The 25,131-nt window shown below is 40.9% G+C and overlaps 1 protein-coding gene across 2 annotated transcripts in view; it reads right to left on the bottom strand.

Moving 5' to 3' along the window:
- Positions 1 to 25,131, bottom strand: part of LOC138284182 (aminopeptidase N-like) — a 260,695-nt gene that overhangs the window by 69,402 nt on the left and 166,162 nt on the right. For both annotated transcript variants that reach the window (XM_069222680.1, XM_069222679.1), the window contains exon 14: positions 192 to 339. In XM_069222680.1, the coding sequence (XP_069078781.1) occupies positions 192 to 339 (148 nt within the window). The remainder of the gene's footprint in view (positions 1 to 191; positions 340 to 25,131) is intronic.

Here is a 25,131-nt window from a genome sequence, read left to right as displayed (position 1 = left end):
AGCCATATATGTCCTAGTGGCTTTAGCCCACACATTTCAGTGAGCCTATAGCACATATACATCTCTCCTGACACACTTGACAGAGATCAAATATGTCACCATCACACACAGCATTGTTTTAACTTATGACAGAAAGTGTTCACCATTAAAATCTGACATTTGTGAATAACAAGCAAGAGTTGATGCACTACCTTCATAGGTCCATATACACTGCTGCGATCAAACATCAAGGTCAGGTAATTCAAACTCTTCAATGCAGCTTCCCATGGCATGTACTCTCTTTCCATGGAGAGAAATTTGGTAGTGTCCAGCGCATTCGTTGTGTCAATGTGCTTTGCTCTGAAAAGAAGTAATTTATATTTGTCACTAAGGTCAACATATTTGCCGAAATAGGCTGCACATGACACTCTGTATAATGGACAGATCTTCTAGAGCAGTTGTGCAAAAAATAAAGGCCTTCATTATGACTTCAGCAGTCAAATCAGTTGACTACCAAAGTCACGTCTGCCAGGAACTGCCAGTGATGGTGGTTTTGAGACCACCATACTATGACTCCTGGCAGCTCTCCGCCATAAATTGGGTGGAGAGCTGCCAGCAGCCATACTGGAGGTCGGCGGTCTAGTGGAGGTTGCACTGCTGGCACCGCCACGCCATCTCAACACCGCCCGCCGTATTACAACTTTGTAATCAGCGTAGCGGTGTTGTGGTGACAGGGCGGTGCTGGCGGAGCAGGCTCCATGGACCCCGTTTTCTCCCGGACGACCACCAGGTAAGGTGATTGACCAACAGGGGTGGGTGAATGTTGAGTGTTGTGTGCGTGAATGGGTGTGTGTGTGAGTGGAGGGGGGTTTTGTGTCTGTTTGTGTACGTGTGTATGCAAATCTCTGTGTGCTTGTGGGAATGCGTGTATGCAGGGGGTGGGGGAGTGTTGTGGCTATGTGTGCATGTGTGCATGAATGAGTGAGAGTAGATGTGTGCGTGTATGTATGTATGTGTGAATGTGTGCGTGTATGTATGTATGTGTAGATGTGTGCGTGGATGTTTGTATGTGTGGTGTGTGCGTGGATCGGGGGGTCATTACGGGGATCGGCGAGGGGGTTCAATACAGGGATCGGGGGTCAGTACCGGGGGAGGGGGAGCAGTATGGGGATCGGGGGAGGGGGTCAGTATGGGATTGGGGTGGGGCATTGCTGCTTGAGGGATTGGGGGGCTCCTGATGGGGTTGGTTTGGGGCTCCTACAGGGAGGGGGGGTTAGGGAGTCCCGTATTGGTGACAGGAATTATTATTCCTGTTGCCAGTATCCTTACTGCTAGGGATTTCGTGGTGGGCTGCCGCCACATAATCCCTGGTGTTAAGGATACTCATTATACGGTGGGCAGTGTTAGGTGGACCACCGGGCCGAAGGTGAGCAACCTTCAGTCAGGTGGTTCCACGCCCCTGGCGGTACAGGCGGTGCAGCCAGTTCACTGCAATGGTCATAATTTGGCGTAATGACCCCCAAAATGTAAATCAATAGTATACAGTCTGCGAAGATTATTCTTTTGCTAAAGTCTGAAATAAAAATGTTTTGGAAACTTTTGACTGGTAAAAGTAGTGATTGTCCCTCCTGCTTGGACGTAAATTAATAAGAATATTTTTTGGTCATTACGTAAAATTTAAGGGCTCTTATCGCTTAATCTAATTGTTCAACTCATAAATATTTGGGATAGTAGCTAAATATATCCCATAATCCGAACACACAAATAAGCAACACTAAGCAATCTGAATAAAGAGAAAATTGGAAGATAAGTTCTCCATCCATTACCTAAGACATTCCTCATGTCAGGTAGAGCCAGATAAGAAAACAACACTACTGTTTACAAATATGTAATAATGCTGAATTTTCAGATACTACATGATTTTACAAATTAATTTAAAAACTATTAAAATTGACCCCATTATTGCAACACCTCCGATCTCATAGGTCTTGCAGCTACCCAATATTGGAAGAAAAAATATTTCCTGAAAATATAGACCTACCTAACCTCTAAGTGTGTGAGTGTGATCTATCTATCTATCTATCTATCTATCTATCTATCTATCTATCTATCTATCTATCTATCTATCTATCTATCTATCTATCTATCTATCTATCTATCTATCTATCTATCTATCTATCTATCTATCTATCCATCCATCCATCTATCTATCTATCTATCTATCTATCTATCTATCTATCTATCTATCTATCTATCTATCTATCTATCTATCTATCTCTCTTTGTATCTATCTATGTATCTATCTAGCTATCTATCTTATGAAGTACTTGCCATGCATTATAAGGATATTGCAATTTTTGATGAATTCCATAACTGTATAGAGGAATGAGATCAAAGGCTGAGTTCCTCTATAAGGTTATAGAAATCCGAGGTGATTTGAAAAATCAATATCATGCATGACAGGGGGTACTTTATCCCATATGATACATGTCCACACCATTACCTTTCCCACAAACCACTTAAAACCTTGGTGCATAGCTGTTTTAGAAAGAGAGAGCATGTTTGCAAACATGAAGATTAAATATAGAACCTCTAGTGCAAAATTAAAACATCAAAAATCTGTTAGATATTTGTTGTAAAAAGATTATAGAAACAATTCAATATAAGTCGTCAGTTTTATTTTTTTAGGAAAAGCTGCAGTAACTCAGAAAGTGTATAAATATGTAATGCAGAAAGATTCTAACCTTTCTAGAATTACGTCAGGAAAACAAAAAATAATCATGTTCTTTCTGCTAGTCACCTTAAGCTAGAAAAATAGAGCAGAAGAAAGGATAGCAAAGTTTCAGTTTCATTGCATTAAGAAGCTGCTCCGTGACCTGACCTGCCTTTCACCTCGCTATTGGCTGTAGCAGCAGAAATTGTGACATTAGAACTCAACTACAGTGACTTATTACAGTCCATGAGCAAATGACTGCATCATTAGGTACTGATCATAATGAAATTAGAGATATGCATTCATACACGGATTGCAGAATCCAACGTATTATATGAGGGATAAAGTAACCCCTGTCATACATTATAGGTATTTTGCAAGTCATCAAGGAGTTACATAACCATATAGAGAAATGAGGCTGCAGGCTAAGTTTCTTTATAAGGTTATGGAACCCTGAGGTGACTTGCCATATCCTTGTTATGTACACCAGGGAGTACTTTATCCTATATAATACTTGGTCACACCATCACCTTTCCCACAAACCACCTAAAACCATGGTGCATAGCTGTTTCATATGAAGGAACTGGCATATTTGCAACCATGAAGAATACAAATAAAAACCTATTAAATATTTGTTGCAAACAGACATTAGAAATAGTTTAGCACAAGTCAGTTTAAAAAACAAAAAGCTGCAGTAACTCAGAATGTGTAGAAACATGCAGAAAAGTTCCAGCTTTCCTCTAAGGAGTGCAAAAAAACAAACATATTCATTTTCTGCTTGCCATTGTAAGCTATTAAAATTAGGGGTGGGTGGTAAACTCCTCTCCGCGAGCAGAGTTCATGGAGTTTTACCACTCCCATGGAACACGGAGTTCAGCAAAAATTCCGCCACCCACCATGTGATTGAGTTTACCACCGCTCTCCCCTCTCAATGTATAATGTACCACCAGGTGTTTCTGATAAACAAACCACATTCCCGAAATAAAATTCTTCCATTTAGATTAGAATAATCTGTTCAAGTGTTTAGGAATACATGGGCATGAGGAGATGCAGCTCTAAGACGATACACCTCATTGATAAACCTGAGAACAACTCCAGCTCTAATGGTCAGACGAGCCTCCTTCCTACTGGGCTTTATGGCTTTGAACATTTTCATGGTTCCAGAGGCCAAGCTTCACATGTTTTACTGTCAAGAGGATCCATGGCCTTGCGATTGTTAAGAAAGCTTTTAATTGTCTGGAGGTGCCAGTAGCAAACTTTCATGTTAAACACTAAACACTGGTTTGAGCTTGAGTCTGGCATTCGCATCTGCCACACACCGGTTGGCCAGCCAATCAACGCTGCGTGATTCAGCATCCTTCTAGCCTATTGTTTATTTTCAAACCTGATCAGCAGTCTTTCAGCTGTGATTGGTTATGTCCTATTGTGATGCATCACTGTCAGGACACCCACTGATATTACTAAAGGTTTGGCATCCAATTGACCACACTGCCTTTGACATCAATATTCCTGTCCCTGTAAGGCATAAATAAAGTGTCATAGAACCCGCCACCAAACCGATAGAGTGATGGACTTATCAATCACCTAATAGCTAGAGGTTTTTTTCTACTTGAATGCTGACTTTTTTAGGCGAATGAGCCAGCGGCACTGCAAGGTGTGCATGTCATCCGATGGCAGTTTGTCAAAGTGGTGTCAAAGGGCATGCACTGGAGGCTGTAGAAGTACTGGCAGCTTCTGTCCTGTGCCTGGGGAAAGCTGAGGCTGTGGCACTGCAGCCACTCCAGGGGTCAGGCATGGGAACACAAAGCTATGAGCACCACTCCGCCAGTTCCTCTACAGCTCACATGACAGCTTCAGCTTATGGAAGCTCAACCTCTGTGTCCCGGGGCATCCCATTAATTTTTCCCACCAGCCAAGCGTGCAAGTCGTGACTGGACCAGCCACCAGAGAGAGCTAAGCTGAGCAGAGACCGAGTCAAGGTAAAGTTAATTGCAGTTGTCACCCTACAAACATCCTCAGCATCAAGATACACTGTGGTATGAATCTACGTAATGTGAATCTCATCGCAGTGACATCCAATTTCAATCCTGTCAGTGCTAGGGTACATGTCTCACATTTTACCAACACACTTGAGTACTTGATATTTATCAGAATTCGGGTTACTAAGCCTACTTCTTGCTAGAACCCATCTCAAGGCAAATCTCATATAAAAGAACATGGAGTTTCAAACCTCTGTTTTATCAAACAGATTCCTGAAGAGTTATTTAATGATGTGTCTGGCATGGACACCATCTATTTCATTTGAAACAAATGCACTTCTGAAATGTGCACAAAATAAGTATTTACCACCGTTGTTTATAGGGTTGGGCAGAACTCTGTGGAATCATGTGGAGTTTGTGGGCCACTCCGCGGAATTCCACATAGCAGAACTCTGCAAGTTCCTCCCACCCCTAATTAAAATAGAGCTGAAGAAAGAAAACATGCCCTTTTTGTTGCTTTAAAGAGCTGCTTCAATTAGACTTTCAGACTTGCCCAGCCTTTCACCTCAGCTGCTGGAACATCCTATTACAGTCAAGGTCTGATGTATTTTCTTTATGATCGGTAACTGAGTGTGTTACTAGTTGCCGATCATGAAGAAATTAATGGTAAGTATTCAAGTATGTATACAGTGATTGCAGAATATACATACACACACACACATATGTATATATACACACACATACACACACATATATGTGTGTGTATATCTAAATATATATATATATATATATATATATATATATATATATATATATGTATATATATATATACATATATCCTCCAACACTCCCTTAAATATCAGGAGAACCAGGACACCTCCAAAATAAAAATATTTCTTAAATTCATTTATTCCAGCATAAATATCCAACGCGTTTTGGCAACCGCCTTACTCATGGATACATTTCTGCTAAAGTGCTCACCTTAAAAAACCAAATTAATCACAGACATAGATGACAGACAATTGTTAAGTACATCAACCATAAAACACATAGCGCGGCTGCCATCTTAGAGTGTCCAGAATAGCTAATTTGCACAGTAGTTTGTACCCCACTCTTACACAATGTTAGTCCAGTTTGTTCTAATATCCATTAACATTCTATCGTAAAATTCATCATGATGTCATCACCCAACACATAAAATCTAATTGAAAGAGAAATACAATATTATAAAATTAGTTATTCCAACATTAAGGTATACAAAATATCAATATTTACAAAATTTAAAATTTCCATATATTTCTTATAAAGCTTAAATATTTTAAATATTATGAATATATTATCTATTAGTACCCAAATTGGAATTGCTACCATTAGATCCTATAACGCCCAACTGGGCATACATAAATTAGGATATCAATGTATTTCTTATAAACCTTCAATATTCTGAATATATTAAATATTTGTACCCATGTTGGAATTGTTAACATTAAATCTCATAACACCCAAATGGGCATATATACTTCCAAAAGGATTTCCTTAGAAAATATCTTGCTGCTCTAGATGTTATACAGCAGATCTAACTCATGTACTGGACCTTTTCAACCCACATAATTAGAGGTACACATTCTTCTACTGTGACAATTAATTAAAAAAAACAATAAATAATCACTTAAACCAATTTTACAAAAAAAAAAATTCTCATACATATCACCATCACTCAAAGTGTTATTCTAAAAAAAAAAAAAAAAAAAAAAAGGTCCGCCTTGCCACTTCACCTCATGTTAAAGAATATATACATAGTATCTACCCTAGATGGATACTCAACTCTTCACTTGAATTCAGCCCGATAGGTTCCAGTGTCTCAAAGTCTATTATATATCTAGACTCTAAAATGCGCAGCAGCTTCTCTCTGTCTCCACCCCTTTTGCTGATCTTTATTTGGTCAATAACTACAAACTTCAGCAGAATTGACCAGTATCAATGGCAATATATATATTAATTCATTCATTTTGAATGTGAAGACCACTGAAATTCCTAATTATAGTTTATCTAACCTAGCTGCATATGACCTCACATATTGCATCAGTCATGACAAAAGGTTTTTGCAAACATTGTCCAATGCACAATTTGTAATACCAACCTCTACGGACAAAGTGGAAACAAATATTCCTATGGAATAAGTTCCATGTGGTAACTCATAAGGACCATCCACCCGAGAGCCATTACAAGAGCAGAAAGAGAGGCAGAAACTGCAACATCATTTGTTTCTTCTCAAGGACCAGGACTTGATCCTGGGGAACCCATACCACCCACTTTGATGCAGGCACTTCCACCAACTGTCCTAAAGATGCAGGATATGATGGCAATCTGCATAAAATGCAACACAATGGTCTCTGTTAAAGAGCAGGCAATGCCTACATTTGTTAATGCAGTTAATGACCACTAATCAAGATTTTTTCTTTTAACTTCCCAACTTCCAAGTTGTCATTTGTTTCACTTTTGCTTTGTTGAACTAAATATTTATAAAAACAAAAGAAATCCAAAAACATCAAAAAAGCTTTACAAATTAAGGAAAAGGTATTCTTTTTAAAAGCACCATATTTTTATTAAAAAATAGACTTACTTTATGTTGCTTGTGAATGTAGTGATGCTTGTAAATATTTTTTTCTGTGCATGTGTGACTGCAAATCAATGTTTATGTACATGCAACCATGTCCATGCGTTTGAGTGTGTCTGATAGGGTTCGTAGTTATGTATGTGTGTAAATGAGTGAATGAGTAAGTGTGTTTGGGAGATTGAGCACGTGTCTCTGACTGAGTGTGATGGAGTATGGAGTTCTGGATCCAAGTTATACATTTGAATTAACGGATGTCTGTGGTAGTGTGTGGAACAGACTCTCTAGTTCTGTGTGTCTGTACATAAATGAGTGAATGAGGGTATAGGCAGCATAATTACTTGTGTTTGTCAGTGACCTTGAAGGTATGTATGTCTAGGTCCAGTTGTGCATTGACATGTGTGAGTGGCTATCTGTGTTCTAGTGAGTATGTACATATCTGCTTATGTGTCTCAGAGTAACTGATTGCTTATGTGTATATTAGTAAGTGTGTGCATTCTGATTGTGAATGCACATGTCTGACTGAGTTTTTGAGAATATATATATCTGGGTCCAGTAGACCATATGCTCTAAGTGAGAGTGAGTGGATGCCCGTGGTCATTTGAGAACGTTTGTATCTCTATGTGTGACAGAGTCACTGGTTGTGTATATGAGCGAGTGAGTGTGTAGAGAGAGTGAGTGCATGTCTGACTGACTGTGTGAGGGTATGTATGTGTGGGTCCAGTTGTATTTCTGCATGAGTGTAAGTAAATGTCTGTGACTATGTGATGATGTGTGTGTCTTTGTGTGTGATAAAGTGACTGATTGTGTATATGTATATGTCAGTGGCATAGAGGAAGGTCTTAAGGAGGAACCTAAGGTTACAAAAATCTGGATGTGTGGTTGACTGGCCCCCACTGAGCAAATGACAGCAGAACTGATAGCAGTCCACTCAACTGATGACTGCTGGACAGGTGGGGTTGTTGTTCTATCAGAAGAAAAAGGAAGGGTAGTAAACAAGCAGCAACCTGTGGATGTCTCGCAGTGGTCACCTTAGCTCTCTTCTCATAATAGGGTTGCCCACCCGGGAGATTGATCTCACAATTTAAGGCAATACTTTAAGCCCTGAAAATCAAATATCCAGCCTTTCTCACCTGTTCCCAGGAGCCCTTCAACTTAGTCCACATGCTAAAAAGGAGTTTGATGTTGAGTGTTTCCATCTGGTAGGCAAATGTGTTTAAAACTGCCTAGGAGAACTGGCAGAACTGAGGCACCTGGCTGAGGGGTTTCAAGGCCAATGGGGGACAGCTAGGTGGCAGACCACTGAGGTCTTCATCCTCCCCAATAGATAGGAGGGAAACTGGTCATGGGGCTGTCCTGCCTGATCCAACTTGCAGCTTATATGCTAAATAGACACTATCTGCTGGGTCCGAAGGTCTGGCTGCTGGCTCAGTGACAGGGCTTTTAGGTGATTTGCATGAACCATCTAACCATGAACCTTCGAAAGAGACTATCTCTGTGGAGAACGTTTCTGACATTGCCCAGGACCTGTCAATGTTGAATGTGCTTTCCCATTATGCACGTAATCTTTCAGGGAATGTTAAAGGCCCTTGTGTTGTACAACACCTAAAACGTCAAAGTAATTCAGTTGCTTAAAGCTCAGTCAGTCCCTCAAGGGTGGGGCTAATGATGTCACTTTGGGTGGTGGTCTTCAATAGGCTCCTATTGAGTCTATTCATCCCACTACCTCTCAAGAGGTGACCCTTCCTGCAGTTTTTTCAGTAAATGGTGGGACATATATCTCAAGAAATCTTTACCAAGTAGTAAAAGGGGAAATGTTTTTGGGAAAAGAAGAGTATTATCTAGATTCAGTTATTCCCCACTATGGAAAACAAGAGTGGTCAAAAGGGCTCATGGAAGGAAAGGAAGCATCAAAGGTGTAGGTCAATCAAAACAGGAGGGAGTAGGGTCATTAGGCTGTCCTCTGGGTCTTTAACTCCAGTTGTGATCCTAGTAAAAAAGAAGAAGTCCATCAGGGGAAGGCCTGGTAAGGAAAATATGGGGAGGCTGAGAGAATCACTAGGCGCTGGGAAATCTGAGGATTGCTAGAAGGCAGCAAAAGAGACCTCTGTGTGGAAAAGTACTAAAGGAAGATCACCTTCCAAATCAGCAGAGCATAGTTGTTGCCCTGACAGAGAAGAGGCTGGTCTGAAAAAAGCCTCCTCCAGTCCAAGAAAGAGGCAATCCTAAATCAAGAGTGCTGCTGAAGTTAATCTTAAAGTTACAATCTAAAAGGAAAACATGGCATTCAGTTAGTCAACCCCTGAATAGATCACGGCTATCAAGCGCATTTGCTAATATTAAAAGATAAAGGAGTATTACCTCAAAGGACTTAGCACTGCTCAGTTTTAACACTATAGCAGGCGAAGAAGTAACCTGGGTACTGTTTGCTTTTGAGGAGAATAAGAGCCTAGTGGAAAACTCTGTATCTTCCTTGGCAGTGAACAGAAACTGCCTCTGCGAGGGAATAATGGACAATTGGGAGGTCCCGAGGAGACCAGGGGAGACTAGTACCCATCAGATAACCCTGTTTCCATGTGAAAATAGAGAGTTAAAACACAATCAAATCACCTTTACCAGGCACAAGGGGATAGGTCTGGGAACAGGGGCTGGCAAGATTTGGTGTGAATGGGATGGGTTCCAAGAATGAATAGTCACCATCACGTTCCAAAATCATAGAGCCCCAACTCTGAGAAACTGAAAGTTATCATGCCCATCAGATTTTGATGAGCTTTGGAGCTGTGAAGGTCCCGCTAGGCAGGGATATTTTCCCACCGGAGCTGGCTTCTACTCCTTTGATGATGCTCAAGGTTACTATATTTCAACCAGGAATGGGGGGTGGTGGGTATTGTTTGTTAGAATGCCGGGCATCCACAGCCGGATCATGTCTTGATACGGAATGTACTTGGGTTCAAATCATTTTTGGAAGCAGGAAACTCCCAAGAGGTCTTGATCAATTACTAAGTGCTGTTCCTTCAGGAGACCTGGATGCTGGAGTGTCCAGCCATTGAGGGGTTTGCTGCTGTAGAGCAAAGTGCTAAGGTCTCGTTAAGAGGTAGAGCAGTGAGCGGTTTGTTAATATTGGTCTCCATCCTATGGGTTCTTTCTGGCCTAATTGACCTATTGCCTAATGATGTGGGGTTAAATTAGATGCTATGTTCTAATATATATTTTCCCTCAATTCACTCCCTACCAGAATATAAATTACACAAATTGGTCAATTATGTGAAAAAATTGTTACTGGAACATTCATATGCTTTGTTTTTGGTGGGAGGTGATTTTTTTAAAAGTCAGCTTTTAAGGAATTTGATGTGTCAACGAAAGAAATGCGGTTTGCACGAAACATTCCTGACTGTACTTTTTTCAGTGAGTGCAAGGGAGTGGGATGTTGAGATATAGGCCTGTCTAGCCAGGTGAATTTGATCAATGTTAATGGTTGATGCAATGATGACATTACCTTTAAACATTTTGTTCCAGTGCATCAGTTCTATCAGGTAAAACAATGTTATGTCCTTGATGTAACCAAGGGCCAAGTGACCACCATGCTCTTTCCTTGGTGTTTAAAATCACTGTCCCATCATCTACAAGCTTTCCATTGTCTCCCCGGAGGTAGTTTACTACAGGAGAATTTGTGTTGTGATCACTGAAGATGCCTTGTTAACCCTCTCATCAATCAATTTTAAGCCTTTATTCCTGGAAACAAATCTGAATGTGATGGGCTGGTATTGAAGATTAACAAAGCAATTACTATCCCATTTCAAGCTGGCTATGGGGGTCCCACAAAAAAAACAGTGGGACCAGAGTGAAGGGGAATAGCTGGTCTGAAGGTGATTGTCAGGAGGGTAGAATAATGGTGAACAGGAATCACCAGCGTTTGAATTTAGATCCAAGAAACACCAGCCTAAGAGAAGCTATGGTGGCTTCGAGAAACACCTATTGAAATGTGTGTGCCTTCAAAAAGAGGGAGTTTTATAGGTCAAATTGGGAATTAATGCTGGCTGCCATTGTGGACAAAAATAGTAGGACGTTTTGGAGACTTGTGAATTTGGTAACCCTCTCATCCCTATCTTTCTCCGTTGAGGTGCAGATAAGTGAGGAAAACTCACCTTTATAATAGTGGAGATTCTGAGAACTAGCTAATAATTGTGTCCTGTTCTCAAGCAAATGTAGCGGCAATCACTAATACACTGTAATAATTCTTCTGAAATAATCAGCAATATGAAGGGCAGGTGCTCATGTGGCCCTGATGGTTTGCCATCTGTGATTTTCAAGAAAGACCCTAGGAGGTGTTGTCTAATTTTGAATGTGTTCTTTCAGTGGGCAACGTGTTCAGGCTGTCTCCTGGATTCTTAGAAAGAAGCCATAGTGAAGCCCATTCATAAACAAATCGGACAAGCCTGCTATCACTTGATAAGTTTGTTAGATATTACATCTAAATTGTTTGTTCAAACTTTTTTGAAGCTCTTAGCTGCTTGGGCTTTCGACTCTGGGCCGATCCGTAGTGAGCAAGTGGGTTTTAGACCAAAGTATTCTACAATGGACCATTGTTTCACCATGTGGAGAGTTGCAAGGAGGTCAATGTAGCAGACAGGTGGCCTGTGCTGCTGCTCTGTTGATTTCAGAGCAGACTTCGACAGAGTGGACAGAAGAACGTTCTCAAGCACATCCTATCAGTGGAAGATCTCTGGGCCTGTTAGGTATGCTGATGTCATATGTTCAAGTTGGCCTAGATGGGTTAGGTAGTAGGTGAGGAAAATATCTATAGAGAATGGTCACCATCAGGGGTGCGCACTAGCTCCATTGCTACTCAGACTGTTCATTTCTGACATTCCCAAGATGGTAAGTGCTCCTCATGGTTTTTCTCTAAAGATAGGGGGCAGGCATACCAGCTGCTTCTTTCATGCAGATGATCTTGTAGTGATGGATCTTACTGTCTTGAAATAAACAAATTATTAATGTTGATAAAACTAAGGCGTTGTTCTTTGCAAAGAAGATAAGGACCATTACTTGGTTCCTAGAGAATGTCCAACTGGAGCAGGTCCGAGAATACAAGTGTTTGGGTATGATTTTTGCAGATGATCTGCACTGGGATAAACACATGACCTCTCAGAAACTTGTAATATCAGCTGATGTGAAGGCTCTGAAAAGGTTTCATCATAGATGTGATAGTTATACTTTTGATCCATTGAGTAAGGTGATCCAGGGCAAACTTATTCCTCAGGCTCTTTATGGGCTGAGGTGTTAGCAATGGGTAGGTGTGTCCAATGGGAGAGCCTAAAGGGATGTATTTTGAAATTGCTCCTCGGTGTTACCAAAAGTGTGATGATCCATTGCCTGGGGTTTTGTGGTAGAAGCAAGAGCCCTGCGCTTTATCTTTTTGATTACAAACGAGGTTTGTGGTGAAAAACTATCAGCCCAAATCCTTCCTGGGGTATTGTCAACTTTTTCTTGCAAGACGATAACCGTGTCAGTTATGCTAGGGCACCTGGGGTTACATTGAGAGAAAGGTAAAGTAATACAAATTAGTAAAATGAAATGCACCCTTAGACAATGTTCTGTGGAAATTAACCAACAGGAGGATTTGCACTATTTAAAGAATAAGAGTTTTGTTACTCCATTCCTTATTTTTCAGGAGAGTAGGGACCCTTTCCCATATCTTCATAAAATCCCAAATAAGTCTTTCAGATATGAAATTGTGCATTTAAGAATTGACAATGACCTAGCAGATGCCAGGGCTCAAGATAAAAATTAAGGAGAACTTTGGACAGTGCACTTGCCAGTGAGGTTGTAAGTACTCAGTAAGTCATCTTTTGACAGACTGTGCACACTTGAGAAAAGGAGGATGGTTCTCTGCCGTGTTTTTATGAAATATGGGATTCAAATGCAAGATGAGGGCCTTAACCTAAGATGTGGCCTCAGGTTCCAGGATGTAGCCATTGATACTGGTCAATTCTTGCAGAAAATTGTAACCTCCTATGCCAGGCTCCTCTTGTCAATTGATTCAGACTGAGGATAGGATTTATATTCCCAGGTTCGGTAGTAACTTCTTTTTACTAGAAAGGCTGATCCCAAATATGTTAGGAGAGTGATCAGAGGTGAGATCAGGCTAGTCATAGAGTTTCTGCGCACTGCACTTTATAACGGGGTTGGTAAAATGAGATGTATGCCTTGGGAAATTTGCCGCCTTCTCCAAATGCTGCTATCAGGTATTTGAATGGGGTTGATTTGTATGTTGTGCTTTATACTGCCATAGTAGGTTAAATGAGCTGCTTGACATGGGTAATATATCCCCCTTCCAACCGTATTTTATAGCTATGTGGAAATGGGCTGTAACCTTCTATTGAGTTTTGTTCTTTTTAGATATGTGAGTGTCGATTATGTTAGAAAGTAGACTGAATGGGGAATGGGTTCATGGTAGTTTGGCCTTGCACTCAGCACTTTAACTCGCTACCCGGCTAAACAAGTTGTATACCTCGAAAACTCAGTATCTTTCTGAAAGCTATTAAAAGGCTTAATAATGTGTTGCAAACTCACTGATATCTGTTCCCTTTCGATAGGCTGAAGTTGATCATATAAGGTACTAGGTGGAGCAAGATTTAGGAAAGCATGGCTCTGCACATTGCACTTTATATTGTTTTACCTGCCTAAAAAAGCTATATGCTTTGGGTAATTAATGATGTTTCAAATGTTCTCAAAAGGTATATGACACTGTTATGTCCACCGATTGAGTTTTAATGTGAAGAAATACAAACTTGTATATTGTTTGTTTTTATTTCAGGTTGATTTACAGTGTTGGTGGATTAAATGTAATTAAGTGTTATGTATGGATTTTATAATGCTTGTAATTATGTATGTTAAATCATGACTATGTTATATTTCTATAAGAATGTATTTCTTAGAAATAAAGGATATGTCTTGGATTGACTTGTAGGTGTGTAGGTGTGTGTGGGATTGTGAGGATCTGTTTGACTGTGTGTGGGGTTATGAGTGTGTGTGCAGTTGTGTGGTGTGAGTGTGTGTGGTAGGGGTTGTGTAGCAGTGTGTGGGGAAATGTGTGGGTTTGTGTGTAGGGTTGTATGGGTGTGTGAAGGATTTTTTGTTTTCTCATTAATAATTTCACTACAAATGTTGAAGCAATATTATCAATGGTGTCATAGAAGATGTCATGAGTGTTGTAAAATCTGGGATAATTAGCAGTGCATGGCGAGGGAACGAGTGTTAGCTACCTTTGGGCATTAGTTATAGTTACTTGAGATAACTACAACAATAACTGCTGAATTTCTATGGTTCTGTGAGTATAAAATCTAAAACTATAACCTCCCTGCTCTCTATCAATAACTACTGAATTTCTCTTGTTTTGTGTGAGTAAATTCAGAACCTAACCATAACCTCCCTGTAACCGTGACTTTGTTCAGTGAATTTACACACACACACACACACACACATCTATATACATATTTACTGAAAACAACAAAGGTTACAGGGATCTTATAGTTAGAAAATAGAATTTTTAAAACATGGAAATTCAGTAAAAAGAGAAGGTTACAGGGACATTATAGCTAGAAAAGAGAATTTAAAAAGCATAGAAATTTACTGAAAACCCCCCAAAAATTACAGGGATGTTATAGTTAGGTTCTGAATTTACTCTCACAAAACCATAGGAATTCAGCAGTTATAGTTACCTGAGCTAACTATAAATGTGCCACGTAATGCACTGCTTATGACCTCACATACCCAGGACATGGTCAGTGGCATCACTCATGACATCACTGATGACATCTCAAATAACATCACTGATGACATCATCCACAAAAAACCTCATACACCCACTCATACCCCATACAAAATGTTTGCATCCACATACACAACTACTAACATACACATCCATAAACCCATGACTACTGAGACACACACCCTCACTTATTCACACAGCCACTAACACAATGACTCACTCACTCATACATTACTAACTCACCTATTCATGCACTTACACAGATACTCACACCCATATAGCCACTCATACACTAACTCATACACTTGTACAACCTCTCACAAAAACCAATAACAGTCCCCCACAGCCACTAACATAGCCACTGACTTACACATAGAAGCAGCCACAAACCCACTCATACTACCTAGTTACACACATAGCAACTCACTCCCGATACAGACACTTACACCCAATGCAAGTCACTCATAGAAGTACCACACCCATTCACTTACCCATTCAATCACTGAAACACCCAGTCACTCACCCATGCAGGCACTAACACACCGACTCATTTACTGATACAGCTACTCACACATCCACTTATTCCCCAATACAGTCATTAACACAGCCTGTCACTTATGTGTACAGTCACTCGTACATCCACTCTGTCACCCATACAGTCTCTTACTCACCACTTACTCGCCAATACATTCACCCACACATGCACTCACACACCCACTCACCCATACAGCAACTCATACACCCTCTCACTCACTAATGCAGATACCAACACACACATGGACTAATAGATACAGCTACTCACACATAAGGTAACTATAAGTTGTGCTCTCCCCATGCATCATTGATAATATCAGTGCAATAGTTGTAGAAATGTTATATATTTAATGAAGAAACACAGGTTACAGGGACCTCAGAATTCAGAACCTAACCATAGCTTCCCTGTAACCTTTGCTTTAATTTCTAAAAAACTACTGAACAAATTTACACCAAATAATGAAAAGGTTGCTTTCTCAACCAAGAACTACCTTTCTGACAAATTTGGTATAATTCCATCCAGTGGTCTAGGCACTATCGCTATTTCTTCTTACTGCTTTCTCCATGCTCTCAGCGCTGTTTTGTGATTGTCTGCTGCTTGCCTTTCCCTCCTTCTCAGTGCTTTCTCCATGCTCTCATTCCAGTTTTGTGTGTGCCTGCTGCTTGCCTTCTGCTCCTCCTCACTGTTTTCTCTGTGCTCTCAGCCCTGTTTTTTGTGTGCCTGCTTAGTGCTTTCCTCTCCTTCTCATTGCTTTCCCCTTGCTCTAAGCCCCATTTTGTGCATACCTGCTGATTGTCTTTCCTTCCTTTTCATTGCTTTCTCCATGGACTCAGTCACGTTTTGTGTGTGCCTGCTGCTTGCCTTTTGGTCCTTCTCACTGCTTTCTCTGTACTCTCAGCCTCATTTTATGTGTGCCTGCTGATTGCCCTTCCCTTCTTCTCATTGTTTTCTCTGTGCTCTCAGCTCTGTTTTGTGCATGTCTGCTCCTTGCCTTTCCCTCCTTCTAACTGCTTTCTCCCTTCTCTCAGTCCCATTTTTTTGAATGCCTGCTGCTTGCCTTTCCCTCCTTCTCACTGCTTTCCCATACTCTCAACCCCATTTTGTGTGTGCTTGCTGCTTGCTTTTACTCCCTTCTCACTGCTTTCTCAGTGCTCTCAGCCCTGTTTTGTACATGCCTGTTGCTTGCCTTTCCCTCTTTCTAACTGCTTTCTCTGTGCTCTCAGGCCCGTTTTGTGCATGCCTGCTGCTTACCCTTCACTCCTTCTCAGCGCATTCTCCTTGCTCTCAGCCCCATCTTGAGTGTTCCTGCTGCTTACCTTTTATTCCTTCTCACAGCTTTCTTTGTGCTGTCAGTCCCATTTTGTGTGTGCCTGCTGCTTGCCTTTCCCTCCTTCTCACTGATTTCTCCTTGCTCTTATCCCCATTTTTTGTGTGCCTGCTCCTTGCCCTTCCCTCTGTCTTACTGCTTTCTCCTTGCTTTCTACCGTTTTTTGTGTGCCTTCTCTTTACTTTTCCTTCAACAGTGGGGTGTGAGGTTAGATGCATGCACAGGGTTTAGATGCATGCAGGGGATTGGCCACAGGCCAAGTCCTGGGGTCAACCCCCACTGCTTTTTAAAAAAAACAAATAAATTAACTGAAAAAAACAAAGGTTACAGTGATAGTATATTTTGCAAATACAGTTAGAAAAACCTTAGAAATTCACTTAAAAAAACAAAAGTTACAGGGACATCATAGATATGCTCATATTTTAAACATACAACACCATTGAAATTCATCTGTTATAGTTTTTTCAAGTAATTATAACTTGTGCCCAAAGGTAACTATAATTTGCACTGCTAACTTTACATCAGTCATAACATTATCTATGACATCATTGATAATATCACAGCAGTATTGGCTGTAAAATTATTGATGAGAAAACTGTGCATGGCGGTGGCATAAGTTATAGTTACCTGAGGTTACTTGAAATGGCTGTAACTATAACGTCTGAATTTCAATGGGTTTGTGCATGCAAAATCTGAACCTAACTATACCTTACTGAAACCTGAGTTTGTTTAGTGAATTTTTAAGGTCTTTTTAATTCTATTTCCTAATAATAATGTCCCTCTAATTTTTGTTTTTTGAAGTTAATATATATACTGGTGGTTGCCAATAGGTAGTTATAGATAGGACCTAATTTCAATAGAAAAAGTGTTTTTGACTTGTCTATACCTATGACATCGTTTGAAGAATCTTTAAGAAAATTGTCCAAAACAAGTGCCCTCTAGAATCGTGCTGTGCATGGAAAGCTTCAAGAGTGTCTTTCCCTTGTTAATTCCCTTAGACTCTTTGGACACACCTGCAGCCCAAACCGCTGGATTAAATTACACCAATTTGGCAGAAGCGTAGCTTTTGGTCAGCAGATGACCCTTTTTTATTTAGTGTAATCCATTCAGTAGTTTCTGAGAAAGTAAACGAAACTGCATTTTTAAATATAGGGTTGTGATGATTTTGTGAGTACTGCTGATCTCGTGCAGAGACCTCATTGGCTGCAACACTTCAACCAGGAAGTGTTGGCAGCCATTTTGAGACTCATCTTCAACCGGGTCTAAATAAAATGCAAACAAAAAGAAAAGGGGGCAGGGTAATGTTACCCTACACCCCTAGCCTTGGTCCAGGGGTCCACCAAGGACCCCACCATGCCAAAAAGCAATCACTGCAGAAATTGTGACTATTTGTGAGTTTCACTGTGATTGTTTTTTAGAAAAGCAAAAGTGGTCTCCTGCTCATTTAGCCCCCATGTGGACCAGGTCCCGGGGGCATTCATAAAATAAGAGAGGGTCCATGTCCCACCTAGGGCTTATTAAGGCCAGGATCGGCTTTAGGGCGGTGCTACTGGTGCTGCCGCGCCAGGTGCTCATCTGGAATGGGTGTTGGGGGGAGTGCTGACCTCAGGAAGTAATAACTTATGAATCTTGCGATTTTAAAGCACCTGATGACAAGTTCCCTGTGCATCCAGCCTTCAGGAAGCAATTTAAATCCCAAGATAACTCTTTTGATTAATGTTCTTGTAGAGAGAAGGATGGGAGTTTTGTCTAGTGGCAGTTTTGACTCGATATAAAGTAGCGCAGAAGGTTACTAATCCTCAGGCTATAAAGAAAATAACTATGTGTTATGTGGATGGCTGAGTGGAGTAGTAAAGCCAGCCTTTACAAGCACTTTAAAACAAATGAGATGTATGTGTGAGGGGCTTTGGAGGGATGAAAGGCACTTTTGCTGGGTGATAGTGAGGGAATGCGAGGAGGGCCCTGGGGGATGCCACCCCCCTAGCGCAAATCCTTGTAAAAATATATGGTGGGAAAGTGCGGCCCTACCGCACCTCTGGGGACAGGCACATCCCCAGGGAAATGAGTATAATGTATAGGGGGACCACGAGGCCCCCCCCTTTCCCTGGGACCACCACCTCCTGAAGCTCCTATCGAGCCTTAGATGGCACTGGGGACTGCCACCCTCCAGGGGCTGCTCCTAGTACGTCCTGAGGTGCTGACCCTCAGGAGTTTGGCGTTTGCTTTGTTATGGTGGGAGCTGAGAGCTCCCACACACATATACATGCAGGGAAAAAAATGAAGACATTGCTTCCTCAAGCAGGTAGCTGCTTTCTGGAGCAATGCCGTCTACCCCACGGTCCCCAAAACATTGAAAAAAATAATAATAATAATTTTATTAAAGAAACAGAGACTCGAGGAACAATCACAATGAGAAACTTACACACACACAAGGTCAATCGACACATTTCCCTGCCGTCCTGTACGCAGGTGTAATGTAGGAGATGCACTATATGTATACTGAACGAGGTAACAATTACTAATTAGTCAATAGAAAGTACTCAAGTTGGATAGACATTTTGCACAAAACCTTGGCCTCTTCTTGGATAAATACTTAGGGCAGGATTCTTTCAGGCAACATGCTCATTTCACAGGAATTAAACCTCAGTGGGAAGCCCTTATAGATATAAAGAAAGCAGGGGGCCAAGTTCAAGGTTTACTTCTACTAGGCAATAATCATTCTAATTTCGTGCACATAGTCACGGCAAACCAAGTTCTCTGCATTTCCAACTTGAAAAGTTATCTGTAATCTTTGATGGAGGTATTTGCATCCATGCCTTTTTCGAGCACAATATCTCATGTAAGAACTGTGACGAGTGGGTTCTTTCTTGTCATCTACTGCAGAGACCCATCACGCAGACCCAAAGGCCCTGTGCAACACAGAGTTGGGCTATGCGCAATGGGTGGGTATGGTTTTTTTGGGGGTTTGAAGGGTATTTTTAGGGTGGGTATGCTTTTCTAGGCATTTTTAGAGTGGACTTTTGTTTTTGGGGTGGCAAGGGAATTTTTAGGGTTTAGGTGGGTACTGGGTTTTGGGCGGCAAGGGCATTTCTAAGGTTTAGGGTGGATATGGAATTTTGGGTAGCAAGGGTATTTTTAGGGTTTAGGGTGGATATGGGTTTTTGGGTGACAAAGGCATAATTAGGGTTTAGGGTGGGTGTGGGTGGCAAGGGTATTTGTTAGGGTTTAGGGTGGGTATATATTTTTCAGGGGCATTTTTAGAGTTTACAGTGAGTATGGGAATTTTGGTGACAAGGGCTTTTTTAGGGTTTAGGGGTTTGGGCAGGGTAGGGGTGTTTGGGTGGCAAGGGTATTTTTTATGGTTTAGGGTGGCTATGGTTTTTTTTGCGGCAAAGCCATTTTTACTTACCTGTACATTTTTACCATGCCTAGGCATTTACCATTTATGGTTTTATAACAAAATTGTATTAATTTTACAGGTAAGCAAAAACAGTGCATACGTACACACACACACATATATATATATATATATATATATATATATATATATATATATACATACACACACACACACACACACACATATATAATGGGTTTATACGTACCTGAAAAGTACTTACATTTTCATTATAATGCATGTATGCTAAAGGCATATGATATGCATGGCAAATGGTAGCATGGTAAAGGCATGCATGGTAAAGAAGCATGCATTGAAACTACAGGTTAACAAAGGCATGGTGGTAATGGCATGCATGGTTCTGTTATACAACCACTTTTACAGCATATGCTACAGTGTCAATGCTGCATATAATGCTTGTTTTAAACACCTAAGAGAGTTGTTTCTGTGTAGGTAGTTATGAGGCCTGATCTTCTCCTGAGGCTATATTCTACTTACTGTCAGACCTCTAATTCCATAGTAATTCATACAGCAATAAGAGGTAAAACAAAGCTTGGATGATTTAATCAGTGATGACATCACTGATGTCATTTGAGATGTTAGCTGAGATGTCATAAAAGATGCCATATAATATACCATGAGTGATGTATTTGTGAGATCATAAGCAGTGCATTGCAGGGGCTTCAGTTATGGAGAAAAGAGAATTCAAGGCTGTTCTTTGCTAGAAAAATAGACATTCAAGGTAAGCAAATTTTGAGTGTTGCTGGTGTTTTAGGGTGCTCTATAATGGATATGCTCTCCTCCTAAACTTGGGAACTACCCAGAGTTCTCTCTTCTCTATTCATAATGTATGCATCACTCTAACGTTGAAAAGGTTTTGTTTTGAATTACACCAGGTGGTTTCTTGTTTCTGGGCAAAGCTAAACCTCTCTGGAGAGCTTTAATGATAGTGAAACATGTCAGGGGTTACTTTTGCTCATTCCAGGATGGCTTGGATTATATTTTACCAATTCAAAGCTGTAATACTGTATCGAGAGCGGCCAAAGGCTTTTGTCATTTACTGCTCGGCCAGGATGCCACTGTGCTAATCCTATGCTTAAAGACTTTGCTGTATCAATGGCAAAAGACTTTGCCATTTTGTAGCTTGGCATGGATGGCACTGTGCTAATCCTATGCTTTGAAAACTTTGCTAGAAAAAGAGAAATTTGAGGTGAGAAAATCTAGAGTGTTGCTGGTGCTATAGGGTGCTCTATACTGGAGCTGATCTCCATCTAAACTTGGGAACTTTCCAGAGTTATCTTTTTTCCTTTGCATAATTTATCTGTCACTCTAATCTTGAAAGGGATGTGTTTTGATTTAGTCTGGGTGCTCTCTTGTGTCTTGACAAAGCTAAACCCCTCTGAAGAGCTATAAAGATAGCAAAACATGTGTCTGGGGTTACTTTCTCTTATTCCGGGTTGGCTTCGATGGTATTTTTCCAATTCAAAGCTGTAATACGGTACCCAGAGTGGTCATAGGCTTTTGTCATTTACAGCTCGGCCAGGATGCCACTCTGCTAATCCTATGCTTGGAGACTTTGGAGAATCAATGGCAAAATACTTTGCCATTTTTTAGCTCGGCATGGATGGCACTGTGCTAATCCTAAATTTAAAAGCTTTGCTAGACAAATAGACACCTGGGGTGAGGAAATCTAGAGTGTTGCTGGTGCTGTCCACCTAAACTTGGGACCTACCTAGAATTCTTTCTTCTTTTTTGCACACATATATATATATATATATATATATATATATATATATATATATACATTTATATAAATGTGTGTGTGTGTATATATATCTATATCTATATTACCTAGTGACAGTCACCACTAGGTAGTATAGTTAGGACCTAGTTTCAAAAAGTTGAGTTTTTTTTTGGTTGCCTCTATATTTGGTGCCACCTGGCGAATCTTCGCAAAAATTTTTACAAATCTGCAACAGTCACGTAAGCTGCTGTCTGGAAAGATTCAGGGTGGTCCGTCAAACGGGGGCCGGAAAAATGGGGGCTGAAATTTAGGACATTTTTAATGTGAATTCCCAGTGGAAAATATTATCAACGATAGGGCAAAATCCACTGGACAGAAATGCATCACATTTGGCAGAAAGGTAACTCTTCGTCGACTAGAAAGAGCCCTTTTTGTTTTTTGTGTGTATATCCATTCAGTATTTTTTTTTTAAATTTAACGAAATCCAAATTTGTTTATCTACAGAAATAATGGATTTGCGACCCCTCTCAATCTTGTGCTGAGATCTGATTGGCTGCCAATGCTTCAACAAGTAAGTGTTGCCAGCCATCGTCAGACTTGGCTGAACCCGAGGCCCAGAAAAAAAGAATAGAAAATACGAAAGGGGCCACGGTATGAACACCCTGACTCCTTAGCTCTAGTGCTGGGGTCCCAAGGGGATCCCCCAGGGCTTTAATTCTACCACAAATGTGTTACTATTTGCACCCCTGGGACCACCACCCCCTGGGGAAACAATGTTTTTATAATATTGGGGAGGCCCGATGGCATCCGCCACAGCCTTAGGGACCACCACCTCACAGGGGCTATAATGAAATATAATCGAGGGGGCTACGTGGGCCACCTGCCCCCTGGAGGCCACCACCCTCCAAGGCAAAAATGCTTTTATAATGTGAGGGAGGCCCGATGGCCTCCCCCACTGCCCCTTGAGGGCTCACTCAAGGTCCTATATAGCCCATGAAGGGCTAAAGTCAGAAAAAAATTGAATAGCTCGGTGTGAAGGTTACAGACCTTCACACTGAGCATTGAGGGTTCGAGTACTTTTTTTATTTGACAAATATGTTTGTGTTTCTAAATTGTGCATAACTATCTCATTCTAAGTATATCATACATCAAAACCTAAAAACGTTCTCTCACTCCATTTCTCTCTCTTCTCTCTCTCTATTTTAGTCTCTTTTAACTAATTACAAACCCATTCAGACACTTACGCACCCACTCACAGATCCACTCAGACCCTTGTGCACCCACTCACAGTCCCAGTCAGGTCCTCATGCACCCACTCACAGACCCACTTGGATAGTTACACACACACACACTCACAGACCAACTCAGACTCTCACACATCTACTCACAGACCCACTGACATCCTCATGCACCCACTCACAGACCCGTGCACACACTGATGCATTCAATAAAACACTGATGTACACACTCTCACAACCAGACAGACTCTCTCACAGCAACTCTCATCCCCAAATACACTCTCTTGCACCTATGCACACACCCAGAGAGGCCGCAGCCAACGCCTGCCACACACGGCCCAAGGACCGTGTACAGCTTAGGGTTGAGTGGTTAGTGGGGTTGGCCACAGGGTCTGGCTGCAGGCCAGGTATTGGGGGCAACCTCTGCTGAGCATGGGTGAAGGGCACAAGTTACCTAAGGGCACAAGTTATAGTTACTTGAAATAGCTCTAACTATAAAAGCTGAATTTCTATGGTTTTATGCATGTAAAATCTGAACCTAACTATAACATCTCTGTAACATTTGTTTTTTGTGTGAACATATATACATATATATATATACTTATTGATATCCATACCTATGCCACTTACACTACAAAAGCTATGCTCATTAAGAAAGGTGTGGGAAGTGGATGTGATAATAAACACACAGGAATTCACAGGAAGAAAAAAAGGTTAAATTGACCTTCTAGGATGTAGTTTAATAGCATCCTACTTTACAGTAAAAAATACTAGAAACTCATTAAAATATTCAAAGATTAAAGTTACATTGTTAGATCTGTCAGACCTAGGGTGGTGTTCCCCCTCTCTCCCCTAAACATGATTTAATTGGCTTACAACTCTTTGTCACTTTTAATTTAGATATATGTCCCTTATGGGGTGGCATACCATATACTCAGGTCCTGTAAATTAAATGTTACTAGTGGGTCTGCAGCACTTATTATGCACCCAATAAAGTAGAACCGTACACCATGTCCCAGCCTGAGTGCAGCTTTAGTCTGTCACTTCAACTTTGCAATATACTTCCTCTAACCAAGCCTAAAACCCCCCTTTTTCATGCATATGCCACCCCTAAGGTAGGTCCGAGACAGCCCATAGGGCATGGTGCATTGTAATCAAAAGATTGAACGTGTACTTTTAAGGTTTACATGTCCTGGTGGTGAAAAATTCCTAAATTCTATTTTCACTACTGTGAGACCTACCTATTTCATAGGATAACATTGGGTTGCCTTATTACATTTAGTAACTGCTAACCTTTGATTAGGACACTGTAGTCAGTTCATCTTTGATATGTACAATGAAATTGTAATGAAAAATCTTCTTCAATGGTAAAGTCAGATTTTTTATTACAATTTTGAAAGTGCCAGTTTAAGAGAATTGACATTTAACTGTCCTTAGTCCTTTTGTGCCCACAGCCTGTTTTGCATCACATTACTGGGTGTAACTGACCAACTTTGTGAATTCTTCTCAGACAATCTCACAAAAGAGGATTAGGTGTGCATGAATGGACCATCTGCTAGTGGAATGTGGGGTATGGAGTTGAGCACAGCACACGTGCAACTGAAAAGGCTGGGCTCTGCCTTCAAACAAAGGACTTATCACCTCCACATTGTCTTTGCAGCCAGTTTGGAGCTAAGGAAAAGGGAATCGGGAAATTCCATGCACTCCAGAGGAAGGACACTGGGTATAAATATAGAACCCTCAGACCCATGTTTCAGTTCACACCTGGACCTGAGGAAGGACTCTCAGAGGACTGCCTGCTGCTGTGACCTATTGTACACTCTGGAACCCTAAT

Source organism: Pleurodeles waltl, chromosome 3_1 (genome assembly GCF_031143425.1).
Source record: "Pleurodeles waltl isolate 20211129_DDA chromosome 3_1, aPleWal1.hap1.20221129, whole genome shotgun sequence".
NCBI classification, from domain to species: domain Eukaryota; kingdom Metazoa; phylum Chordata; class Amphibia; order Caudata; family Salamandridae; genus Pleurodeles; species Pleurodeles waltl.
Note: the sequence above shows the minus strand (reverse complement) of the source record. Positions and strands in the feature narration are given on the sequence as shown.